Here is a 14,325-nt window from a genome sequence, read left to right on the forward strand (position 1 = left end):
CAACTTGAAGTCCAGACCCATCTATGTAAACAATAATTTTGATTTTTTAAATTTTAATGTCCCTCAGTGGCATGGCGATATATCCACTAGAACTGGGTTTTCATACCTATGGTGGGCAGAGCACAGATATCCCCTTGTTTAGTTTTGTGCTTAACTACAAATAAACAAATCCAATTTTAATTATTTTAACAAAAAAGAATGTCGGAAACTTTGGGAGTGCTAAAAATCTATTTACAGTCATAGAGAATCTGGAACATTGGAATCGACATGAAAAATCCCAGCAAAAAACCATAAAAACATAAGCCTCATAACAAATCGTGGAAAGTAAAAACACTGATGCTTTTTTTTTAAACTATTAGTTGTTTTACAATTTCCATAACCATCATTGGGTGCTTGAGACTAGCTAGAGACAAAACGTACAAAGCTTCTCCTAATGATTTTTTTTCAACTGCACAATTTTTAATAAACAACTTATTGCACATCACACAAACTGGCATAATAACACATGATCCAAAAAATAAAGAATATTGTAGTAAATACATTTATTTATCAACTCTGCAATGGAATTTTAAAATCTTAAATGTCATTTTAATATTTATCCACTTGAACTTATTTAAGTAGGTTAATTTTCAACTGCACACGAAAAAACCCCTAAAGACACACTCCATAAATATACATTTTTATATAGCGACTAGACTTTAAAAACAAAACAAAAAACAGCATCCCTGTCTCCATCAGCAAGCATTACATTTTCAATCCAGGCTTTTGCTATTTAAAGTATAATTCTTGACCTTTCTTGCTATCTTATTCTTAAACTAAGCAGTGTGTTTTTGTCCCAGTGTGCTTATATCTCTGACCTGAAAATCTTGATAATGAAAAGTATTTAACAATGAACATCAGTACACCCAGAACTTCCTCTTCAGAAAAGTTCTAGCTTAGATGACAGATCCGAAGACAGTTTATGTTGACCTGACTTTTAATGTAGTATATATCATGAATGAAGATGCACTGGTAACTGAAATGTGATGTAGAGCACTTTACTGTGCCAGCTTTTAGAAACATGCTGACAGCACCACCAGAGAGACCAATGTACTTTACACTACCCTCAAAAACAAAGCTACCCAAAGGCCAATAACACACCATCTACTTGAATTGTAATAAAACATCAGAGGAAATCTCCACTCTCTATGACAATCGAAGTATCACTGCTCAAGTTGCCCCAAAAATGACTGCAATGGTAACCAAAGTTCATCTTACCAACATTTTCACCTGTCGTCATCACATGTAACAGGTTTCATGACCAAAGTAGTATTGTCAGAAAGTGCCTGGAAAGTGAACCAAGGGCTTATCTTGGTGTAACCATGAAAAGGGCCAGTTACTTCAGCTAAACTTTTAACCTTGCAAACTAAAAAAGAAGACCCTCTAACTATGTGTGTAGCTGGCCCAAATGATGAAAGCCTTAGCCCAGAACATAATCTACTTCACTACTATGGCCAGTTAACAGTCAAATGCCACTTCCAAATGTGTTTACCATTTGGAAGGATGCACCTTTTGTGCATAATTTTCTTGACTTGTTCATTCATATGTATTTTTTTGTCTTCCAAGTTTTCTTGCCCTTTATCTTTTGTGTGTATAATTACCAGCTATGAACCTGTGATATTTCCTATAATTTGTTGTTTACTCTTCATGAACAGGCACAAATGAGAAATCACAGCATCATCAAATCATGTGATTCTGAGAGCTGTAGATTGAAAATTTATTACAATATTTTCTTTTATATTTAAAAATTTAAATAATATAAACTTTCAATCTTAAGGAGATGGATATACTAGTTTCACCACAGCTACTACATGATGAGACAATACTTAAAATAATAATCAACATAAAACATAAACTCAATGGCAACTAGAAGCAAAATGTTACAATAAAAATTGAGCTTGTAATGGGAGCAAGCAAGAATAAATACTGTATATTTTACAAATTAAAAATTATCAGAAAATACTGTAATTTTCTAACAATACACCAAGCAAATCTAATAAAAATACTGTGAATGACCTGAACATCTAACCACTGATTTGTTCACATCTGAGTCAATATAAAAACCAAATTGTACTTATCCACTATTTTAATTTTAAATTGACCATTCCTAGAAAATTTATGAAACAAAATTCACTTGTTCTGTCAATAGATCATTATAGACACAAGTGCAAGCTTTATGACGTGAATGAAAACCTAAACAGAATTTTATTGGAGCTTTTTATTTGCCAGAAGTGATGATTATTTCTGCTTCAAATTAACAACAATTCTATCAGTCTCATATCTGTTTTTTAAGCTGTCATCACAAATAACTATAAAAAGTGAACATAAAACTAATTAAGCAACAACATTTCGCTTTCCAACCAAGTTAGCTTCTCCTGGCAAGTCACATGTACAAATGGTATTATATATATTAATTTTTCTTAAAGTTACAAGACAGTTTAACAGAAGATCTCTTCTAAAAGTGATGGTTGTAGGAAGTTAGAATACAAAAGACACTTTGAGCAGTGATGAGAATTTTCAAAATAAAAGTTGCTATAGCAAAGAATAATAATTTATAATGTAATTTGTTTTCACATAACACTGACAACCTTCAAGGAAAACAAAACATTGCCAATCTTTTTTGTTGTTCTCTAACACTTAATATCATTATATGAATATATAGTCTTATTTTCACTGCATGTTAAAATATAAAATAGACAGTAACACTAATTACCATTTAATTTCCCATAACAACACATCAATTTCTGGAAAAGCTGTTCAATCTAGCCGTGAAACATTGGTCAGGGATTGTATTATCTGATATCAATCTGATTTGGAGTTAGATGAAACAAATGACAGGTGAACACTTTATTTTTCTTACTAGCATTCACTAAAGAAAAATCAATAACACAACAAATTCTGCATCTCATAATATTATTAATCATTTTTTTAAAGAGGTCAACAATACGTCATTATATTCCATACTGACTGAACACCAATTTGTTTAATTCTCAATTCATCAAGCATGTGCACTTCTGAGTTTACTCAAAATTTCACATAATTCTAACTTATAAATTACTATTATAGTTAAAATGAAAGTTTCAAGAACAGTTTGTAGTTTAATAAAATTCTTAATGAGAAAAACAATTTAAGGAAGAAAGTACATGTAATTGATACAAGCTTTAGCATAAGACTGAAGTATGTCTCTTCTTAAGGAATTATTAAAAAGACAGAAATAATCTTTTTCTTTTGTATGCTTCAGTGATAATAATTATTTGTGTGTGTGTAAACACTGTCTGTGAGTTAGGGTGCAATAATTTTTAAGGTGGTAATAAATTCTGAGGTTCATGGTGTGTCTTAAAACTACCAGAATATTTTCATTTCATTTCATACAAGCTTTTTGACAAAATAAAAAAAAAACATAGTAGAAGTAACACAGATGCTTAAACTGAAACAGACCAATTTATTTTACATTGAGGAAGAAAGATTGTCTTTTTGATGCTCTACAATATATTACAAAGAATTTCAGGAATTGTTAACATCAGCAAACATAAAACCATTAAATGGGCATTTATGCAATGTTATTTATTGGAGAGACCAGCTGAAAATAACACTATAAAGCTTTGGGAGAACATATTTATTCCACTGTTGATATTACGTTTTCCCCTGAACTTTTACATACAGATGATAGAAAAGTAATGAATCTACATTTAAAAATTGAGCAAATAACTCAACAACTAAACTAGGTCATAATTCAGTGTTACAACACACTAAGTTACCAAACAATATATACACTTAAGGCTTGAGAATCATTGCCCTATACTGGTATCTTATATTTTACTATAATGGTATTATAGAGTAAATGGAAAGTACATTCAAATGTTTAACAAGAGCATTTTTTTTAATGTTAGTTCAATGTAACCAGGAAGATGTTTTAAAAGGTTACCTTCAAAGTACAGTTTAAGACTGGTAGGGATATACTGAGCCATATTACTGTAATATTACTAGCAACAGTTTATTGTTCATAGTATCCAATATTAGCAACAAAAAGTAATGTCACTCATATCTCAAAAAAACTTAAACTGTATAATACCATCAAACATTGCAGGAATATATCTTATAATATTTGAAAATACCTTAATAAAACAAAGGAAGTTTCTTTCAAAATGTATTTAAATATTTCCTGCTGACTTGATTCAGCCATAGAGATTTTAAAAACCTACAAATGATCTGGGACTCTCTGAAGAATTTAAACATACTAAATAGTATAGAGTTCTGTGGTTGTTGAAGAAAAAGTTGATAAAACTAAATCAGCATATATAAATTCAGTTAAATGTTACAATGTACTTTTAATAATTTAAATAACATCTAAATCCTACAGTATGTTCTAATTTCGTGAAACATTTTTAACATCACAACAACAGTTCCTCCATCCTTTCCTATGAAAACTTAATGTAGTATAAAGCTTTACATCTGACTGCAATAAAACTAGCAACAAAACACATCTGATTAAAGTTACAGGATGTTAACTAGTTACAAAGAAAATTATTACTTGAAATGTACCTACCCCTATAAAGGTTTGATAGATGCAATGAGTGCTAGGAAAACAATTTTTTTCCCTTACTTGTAATAACATGCTACTTGATTATTGTAGAATATAGAAAATTTCATTGGTGATTAAACAGTTCTTTTCAAAGGAAACTACTTTGTAAAATATGGCTTTTATCTGTCATTATTATGTTTTAATAAGAAAATGAGCACAATACAAGATCATCTGAACTTTTCTACAGAACAAGGCTATTTAATTTCATTGGGTATTAGACTCCATCAATTCAACTTGTGGAAACATCAAGAAATATTTGTAATTATTAAGAATCTAAGCTTGAGAGAGATCAATAACTGTAACAACTGGAAAGTATCTCTTATTCTAACTCACTAAATTTTAATAGTACATCAGGAAAATCATGATATTTCTACTTCACCGTCTTACAATGTTTACAAATGGAAACATGTATAGTATGATAGTGAAAACTTGATCTAAATTCTTTGGGATATTAAAACTGTTGACAATATGAATAAATGTTTACACTATATACAACAGTATATGACCTATTATAAGATCAACCTACATTTGGCCAAGTTCTTGTTAGATTTTAAGTACAAAGCATATCCTTAAAGTTCTTTCTCCAAGTATAGCTTAACATGGTTTTAATACAGTGCCCTTTTGGTAATTTCTAGCATGTGCATTTCAGTATATTCCTTTAAAACGTGGAAAATTGAAGCAAATATGTTTTGGTTACTTTAGGGAAGGTCTTTCCTTCACTTGGGTTTGAAAATTAAACCTTTTACATCTTATAAAGCATGCTATTTACATATGTTTCATTAAAAAAAACTAACTATAACATGAACAAAACAAATGTTCACAAACTCATTAAAGTCTCAGGCTTCACTAGAGTATTACTCAAGAAAGAAGTCAATAATTTATAAAAAACAAACAAAAAACATTATATACATATTTATTTAAAACAAAGTCTCTTCCATCGGATCATTGTATCAAGAAACAAATAAATAATATCCTTTACTTAATAATATAAATCAACTACAAAAAGAATATGAGAATACAGTTATAATGCTTCAATTACTGTTACATTTTAATACATTTAATCAAGCCATTTACATCAGTAATGATAGTTAAAACTAGTACTACTTTAATACTGTTTTAACTACCTCACATCAACTTCCTGAGATCCATCTACGAATACTTAAACAGCTGTTCTATATTTCAATATTTAACTATCCCATCTACATCATCTTTCTGACATTTACTCAGTTGTAATGGTTAAACTAGTCTTATTTTAATATTAAATTAACTATCCCACTTACATCATCATTACGACATCTACCCAGTTTGAGTACTAAAACTACTGTCCTATATTACTATGGGCTTAACTATTCTACATACATTATCTTTCTGAGATTTCCTCAGTTGTAATGCTTCAACTATTGTTCTGTTTTAATATTAATTTAACTAAACAGTACTTATAATATTTACTAGGTGTTTCAAATATTTCAATTTTTTAAAACTAGATTACCTATTCTATCTACACATCTTTCTGAGATTAGACCAACTGTAGCACAACTACTATTCAAACTTTATTAATATTTTAATTGTTCAAAATATATAACATTATACAGATTTACAAATTTCCAACTCTCCTATCTTTTGAATTTGTTTAACTTACAATCTCTTCTACACTATTTTTTAATGGCTTTACCCAAATGTACCATTCCAACTATTCTTCAGTTTTATAATTAGTTCAACTATCCCCTGTCTACTAGGTTTTTCTTTGACTTACACAGGTGAAATTGTTAAACTACCTGATAATAAAGAAGTTAAACACTTGATTCTTTATTCGACATGCACTGAGGTGGCTTGTCTTTCTCAGATCTTGACCAAGTATTGTGCTTATGGAGCTCACCATGAACCTGTTCACCTGTGTAACGAAGTGTCACCTGTGTGGACTCTTTGGGACTGCTCACACTAGCTATGTTTAATCTTTCCCACACAATTATTTCTCCAGCTGAATCGGGGGTCATTGCTGGCATATAAACAATCAGAAAGACACAAAATGATTTTTTACAAGAAAAGGTAATGAATACAAGCTGAAATAAATTTAGTTACACAAGAAATGTTAAAAGTGGAAAGACACATTCAGGGATTCTTTAAACTACAGCTGTACTTTATAAATTTGTTAGTTTCCTGGAAATGGCAGATACACTACAATCAAAATAATTTTTCTAAACTGTTTTTGTCTACTATAAACTAACTACTTTTCTGGTATGTTATTATACAATATGAAGTTATTTTCATGGTAGAGACAATACACTACAAGATGACTATTTTCTGTAAGCTATTACTATATACTATAACTAACTACATTCCAAACACTGTGACAAAATACTATAAAATAAGTATCAAAATAATGTAACTGAATGCAATAAACACAGTTCTTTATTATATATTCATACATTACAGTAAAACATGATCACTTCCCTATAACTACAGGTGTCATTATGAACTAACTACCATTTGTTTAATGCGATTTCACATTATAAACAACTATTTTTCAATACTCTCACTATGCATTGTTTTTTATGCTATGCCTTTATATCATAAAGATGACTTTCTCTGTAATATCAGAAATCAAACAGATACAAAACGTCCATTCTACTCACTTTCATAACTTCCTTCATCATCAGTAGTAGTTTCAGCTGCAGCAGCTTCGACCAATTGCTCTGCCATTTGACTAGGATATTGCTTTACAAACAAGAAATGTAATTTACAGTTTACTTATTGTGTAATAAAGTCTCAAAAATAAGACAGCTTCTGAACAATCACAGAACTAAAATACAAACATGGTAGTCAAAACCTGTAAGATATCTAAAAGGCATTACATATGTTACATGTACATGGTTGTAGCCTGGGAAATCATGTTTTATAAACCTCCCCTGATTATGTGTGTTAAAATAAAGTTGCCTAATTTATCTAAACAAAAACTGAAGTTAAATGTATTATGCTGTCCTGGTGTGGGATTCATTCAAAAGATCTCTCATAAATTGCATAAAGATATGATTTTCATTTGAACTCTCAAGAATACATGTGTTTAAATGTTTCAATTAGCTCCCTTCATACATTTAAATTAACTAAGATCTACAACATCATTCACTTTCTTACAAGTTTAATCATTAATTCACTAAGCCACAGATAAACAGTAACAGGCACTTACATTAAAAAAAAAAGAGAAAATTTGTATTAAGATACATCAAAGAAACTCCAACAAAATATAAGTAAATAATTTTTAAGTTTCATTCAACAGTCTACAACTGTTTTATGAACAAATCAAATTCCCACCATTTTAATCTGTATATAGAATGTGACAATGCTAACACTTATTTCACTCTGGAGTCAGAGCACCTTTTCTGTGAGAAATAGTGTACTAATGCACTTGGTTCAACCTGAAGGATTTAAGACATTAAATATTATTTTCCTTCTCAAAAGTTTCACTGGTGCTATAGTTATTAAAATGGAACATCTTGCTGCATGTTTAGATGTGGCTTCTATTTAAAAAATGTTTTTGTAACTACCTAATATGGTTCAGTCTTGAAGGTTAACATTTTGCTACATTGAAAATGTATTTCTGATATATTCATACTTCTGCTTACAGAATAGCTTTTCCTGACTGGTTCTGAACTCTTATGTGCAAATTTTTGCTTGCCACTAGCCTTGGTATTCCATCTACCCTCAACTGTTTTTATGTGTGGCAAGTTATGTGACAGCATGCAAATGCGCACTAGCAAAAACTCTCCAACAAAAGGAGTGCAACATAACTCCTAGCACAGCTGCCTCTTTATAGTAGTCCAGATTCATTTTGAGATTGAGCAACAGAAAAGGAAAATACACTGGAAGTGAGGAGGAAGGTGGGAAGTGTAACTTAAGGCAAAAATACATTTTCAGTGTAGGAAAATGGTTAATTTTTCATTATCTTCCCTCTACTTATAGAATAGCTAGAATCTCACATTCACCAGTGTAAGATTACCTAAGAGAGCTCCCTTCAAAATGCATACAAAATAAGCTTATGGGATATGTGGATAAAGAATATGTAAAACACACCTGTGGGAAAGCGCATCAATATTCAATGAAGTGTATTCCTTGTGAAGTAAATGATGTGCAGCAGTAAGTGCACAACTATAACAAGGATGCCTGATGCTGAGTGGATAGGATGTACTAGATTATAAGAGGGAGTTCAACCTTAATCAACACTAACAGTACCATGAAAATTTATCCAGTCCATGGTAGAAAAAGAGTTCTCTACCATTCACCTTGGACACAGGAACTGGGAGGAAATAAGATCTTTCATTCTATGAACCCATATTATCTTTATGCAGGGCCCAACCCAACCAAACTACTTTTATTCTGAAGCTGCTTTAAATGAGATAGATATATGGATAATATTGGAAATTGTGTTAAAAGATAAAAATGGCATGATCTTTAAGTTATTGTGAAGTTTACAAATAGTTCATGAATGACCTCATATTACTTCCAGTTTGCTTTATATTTGTAGTTTAATTTAATGCTTATTGCTAAGAATTATAAAATAAACTTGTAAGTACATATGTAAGTTTGATCAAGACTTCTTTGCTCATTAATTTATTATCATTACACTAACTTCCAGTGTTTAACAAGGTATCTTCTATTTACTATTCCTATTTCTAAAGTTTTTATTTCTAAAAACATTTCTAAAGCATCTATTATTCAAGAAATCTACTTGAGAAAGTATGTTAAGAATAAGAAGTGTTATCTTAGCACCTAATATTGGTGGTATGTTACCTGAAAAATTGTGTTAACATCAAACAATATCACAACTTCTGATATTAGTGGCATGTTACCTGAAAAATTGTGTTAACATCAAACAATATCACAACTTCTGATATTAGTGGTATGTTACCTGAAAAATTGTGTTAACATCAAACAATATCACAACTTCTGATATTAGTGGTATCTTAATTCAGAAATTATTGCAGCTCCCACAACTAATGACATCTTACCTGAGAAACAGTGTTAATAAGACACATCAGCAAAGCTCCTATTATTGGAGGTATCCCAGCTAATAAAAAAGCTGCTTTATAATTCTTTGTGTGATCATACAAAATTCCTAAATACAAGCAAAAAAACGTTTTCATTAGATCACTCAATTCAAAAACTAACACTAAAACATAATTAATGTAAACTAATAAATAATTTAAAAATTTTGAAGACATAAGGAACAGAAACCAACCCAAGATTTTAGTTTCAAAATGTTTGTCAATATTAATAAAACAAATATATCAGAGAGTCACAAAGAATGTTAGTAAGTAATAGCTCTGAGTTAATAAGCAAGAACTTGTTATATGCAACACACATGGTTTAAAATGTTTCAAAATTTGTTATTCTCTGTATGAAAGTCAGCTTCAAATTAACCTGAGATTTAGGACATTTAGATTATTCATTACTGAAACAGGAAAAAAAGAAAAAGAGAAACCTATTTGTAAAGGGCAGAGTATATATATATATAATTCATACCTGCAATTGGAGGTCCCAGTGTAAGAGGGATAGAACAGAGCCCCAGAAGAAACCCAATAGCTTGAGGAGAGCCTTTGAAGCCAGCAATATCAAAAGCAATAGGACCAAGCAGTGAGATAAAGCAACCATCAAATAAACCCAAAAGGAGACACAGGAGAATTAAAACTGCAAATTGATTGGCTAATACAAAGAGCATAGTTAGAAGACCTATAAAAATGAAAGCCACCTGTGGAACAAACCAGGCAACTAATAAATATATTGAAATTAAGAAAGTATTAGTTACTAATACATAGTGAAATGTAAGGCTCTAGATAGCATTATTTTAAATGCAGAAAAATTCTACTTGTATATTTCTTTTGTAAATATTCACCAGAGAAGAAAAACTCCTAGTACAAAAAAAAAACAAACTTAAAAAGCTCGGAAGCTTTTAACTTATGTCCTTTACACATTTACTGTTAATCATTAGAGGTGTGTAATTGATTCAATTACTTAAAACACAACTACGTCATTTAGCGTAAAATAATCAATTAATTGAAATAGTTAAACTGGTTAATGTCATGAAAATAATCAACTGTGATTATAATTAAACTGTCACCATAATAATGAACTAATGAAAATTAGTGATTTTGATTATCACCATTTTCAATTATTTCAACAATTAATTAATCAAAATTATGATTAAATTAAATATCACAAAAATATCAACTAATTGAAATTACTGTTTCCAATTGTTAGTGTATTTGATTATTCCAACTAACCTAGTAATCACAAATGACATTATAATGCTTCATCATTATTTTTGAACAGTGCAAGTTTAACTCAAGTGATTAGAGTCAAGACTTTAAAAAAATCTTAACATTTTATCTGAAAATGTAATTCTGTTAGATACATCTTCACATAGTTATCTTGCCCATGCATATGCCTTACAGCTTTGCAAGCTACAAGCCCTTAGTAAATTCTCATTTAATTTCATGAGATTTTTAGATAAACTGAGTTAATGCATAATGAGTTCATGATGAAACGTTTTAGAATGGACGGCAACTGCCTGTTATGGAGACACAAGTGTAAAGGACCATGTTTCGAAAGTCTTCCATCTTTCATCTTCAGGTCAGTGTGTGTGTAGGTATTGTCAGTCTTTTATAGTGTCCTGGTGGATTGTGGAGAGCGTGTTATGATTGGTTGGATTATCACTGTTTCTCATTGGAGGAGAGATTTCCTGTAGATTCAATCAATGGCAGACACAGGTTACTCACCTTTAATCTGGAATCTCTGTTTAGTGAAGGTTTAATGGTGTTAACATAAAATGATTCTTTGATTTTTCTTGCCTTCCACAATTTGTCTGTGTTGATAATTCTACTTTTCTCCCAGTTTATTCTGTGTCCAGTTAACAAAAAATACATAATGACTTCATTATGCAGGAAAAGCTTCCCACCAATAAAATGGCAACATACCTCCTTGCACACCTCTCATTTCATTTGCACTCATGAATCTTCATCTTATTTATAAGGAAAGAAATATTAAGGTGCACCATAAGGGGGAAGAATGGATAGTAATGTGTGTGAAGAAGCATCTATCCAAATGGAAAATGTTAACTTCCAAAATGATACAAACACCTCTTCACACAATTGTGATAGAATCCCATACTGAAGTGGTGGAGAGGCTGCAGCAAATATGTGCAGTACAGTTTGTGCACATTCTTACTGTACCTTATGTTCATCTTAACTCTACAATTACTCTTGTACAGACACCAGTTGCAGAAGGAGTGTGCAGTAGTCATGTCTTAGAAAATAGGTGACAAGTGCAGGAAGAGGGCACCTGTGTATAGACTGTGCTCACCTCAACTCTACTGAACAGATATGGCTGCAGGAGAAGGGCACAAAACTGTAGTGTGTGTTCACTTCATCTCAACTAAACAGACTCAGGCCACAGGAAGAGAACATTAGTGGCATGTGAAATAACTACATGAGAGTTTAGTTAAGAATAACATAACATTATAAATATATACTGCATATTTTAGTCGTTAAAGCCTTCTACAAAGACAGAAATGATGATGCACTTTCTGTATTAAACTTTAAGACATTACTTATGGGATGACTGGTACAATATATACATATTATTTGACAGAGTTATTGTATTTATATTGCCAGTGACAGTCTTAAGATTTAAAGCGTTTTTCAGAGGGACTTTTAATAACACCTATGCAATACAATTCAATATAAATTTCATTACTTATTAATTTTCTAGGCAAATGGACCTTTTATATAATTGAGGAGTAATGGAATTAATGTTATGTGTTTAATTTGGAATGATGACAATTTTCAGTTTTGTGCATTAATTGCGAAATTATTAGTTTTAATGTAGACTATTCTATGCATTTGATACATGTAGTTTTCTTTTTAAGCTTGAATTTCTTCATATATAAATTTGAATATAGACACTAGTAAGAAATGCTGATTGTTTTGTCAATAAGTATGTATGTGTAACTTTCAGATGTTAAATATCAAAATACAGAGGAACACTATTTTGAAATTACCCTTATGCACGCATTTAATTGCCCTAATACAGGAGAACTGTGTTACTTTGAAGATTCATCAGCATCTCATACCTAAAATCATGAAGTATAACCCTAAAAAAATTGAGTGGGATATTAGATGGATATTTAAAACAAGCATGTCATAAAAATCTGTATTTTCACTGTTGACTCTTGATCAAAGTACCAAATTTCCTCTGAAACACTCCTGGACATGTTTCAGATTGTTAAATCACAAATATATTATAGTTCTCAAATGTGTGCTCTTTTACAGAGTTTTCTGAAGGGCAGGGCTTAGCCTGTAAAAGTATCCACATGCTTAATTGCCTGAATACTTTAAATGTGTCTTTATTGTACAATGTGACAATGAACATGTACCACATCACAGGGTAGAGACAGAAAAAAGTAAGCTTATAATGGTATAAAATTAATGATTATTTTATACACAAGAGCAGTTTGGTGTGAAGCAAGCCAACAGTTTTTATTCTGAATCAGCAAAATGCCAATTCCACACATCTTTATCTTTAGTTTTATTTGTCATTGCACATTAGGCTAAACTGAATTTATTCTGTGTTTACGACACTACTGCCAGGAAAAATTTGGGTAGGTAGAGCATTTTTTAAAATTATCTGTATATGAGCTCAGCCATTTTAAACAAGCTTGTAATCATGAAACTAAACATATTTTAACTTTGAATTTAATAAATGTATCTTCACAAAATTTGGCAAGCTTCAATCAAATACTAGATGTGTTGTATACAAATATCAGCCTTTTTAATAAAGTATTTTTACTACATGTTTTTCTCCGAATTTATGAAACCATTACTAAGTCGATCAGAGTGAAAGGTGATTTTTCATGTTAAAAATAAAAATATTTTTCATCTTAAATGTTTCATATTTAATTTACCTAATCTCTAGAACTTCCTAAATAAGTATCAAAAGAAAAGCTATATTTATTTCATATTTTCTCTACCATCACATCAATTGTAGTGAAATCATCAATGTACAGTAGGAGAAAAAGATAAAATGTTTTTAATGCATCATTTGTTCCAGATTCTCTATTTAATTATCTTCACAATTTCTATTTTTTGTACATTTTCTTTTCACATCATAGCTTAACTGCTTAGTTTGTACCACAGTAACAATTTATTTTGTGAAAAGCAATAAATCACAGCAAGAAAACATCAGTATTTAACCAAACATTGTGACATGAACTTTGCAAAAAAATTAATGAACCTCTCAAGCATGCACTTTAGATTACAAAATATACAAGTTACTGGAATAAAATGTCCAAACTACTATCTGTTTATCTAGCTAAGCTATAAACAGGGAAAAAAAATCATATTCACGCTTACAAAAGTGACTTTGTTCATCAAAAATCAAGTACTTCTTCTCAACTAATGTTTTTCATCTTCAAAAGTAAATAAAACATCATAATATTTATGTAGAGGAGAATCTGTTATACCTGTTGACCACAAACATAACAACCAATGCACAAAGATAATTTTATAAGTTTCTTTAAAACTGAGACAAAGGGACTTCTCAGTTAGGTTTGACAAGTTTATGGTGTCTCCAGAAATTGAGAAGATCAAACTTTACATACTTGGTTTTAATTGCATACAGTTTTTATTTCTAATTGCTTGAATACTTTGAAAGCT

General features: G+C 30.5%; 1 protein-coding gene across 3 annotated transcripts in view; it reads right to left on the reverse strand.

Moving 5' to 3' along the window:
- Positions 1-437: 437 nt before the first annotated feature.
- The window catches only part of LOC143237126 (monocarboxylate transporter 10-like), a 47,628-nt gene continuing 33,740 nt past the window's right edge, over positions 438-14,325 (reverse strand). For all 3 annotated transcript variants that reach the window (XM_076476028.1, XM_076476026.1, XM_076476027.1), the window contains exons 7-10: positions 10,139-10,364; positions 9,625-9,731; positions 7,255-7,336; positions 438-6,617 (exon numbers count right to left, since the gene is read on the reverse strand). In XM_076476028.1, the coding sequence (XP_076332143.1) occupies positions 6,412-6,617; positions 7,255-7,336; positions 9,625-9,731; positions 10,139-10,364 (621 nt within the window). In that variant the 3' untranslated portion in view covers positions 438-6,411. The remainder of the gene's footprint in view (positions 6,618-7,254; positions 7,337-9,624; positions 9,732-10,138; positions 10,365-14,325) is intronic.

This window comes from Tachypleus tridentatus, chromosome 13 (genome assembly GCF_004210375.1).
Source record: "Tachypleus tridentatus isolate NWPU-2018 chromosome 13, ASM421037v1, whole genome shotgun sequence".
Lineage (NCBI taxonomy): Eukaryota > Metazoa > Arthropoda > Merostomata > Xiphosura > Limulidae > Tachypleus > Tachypleus tridentatus.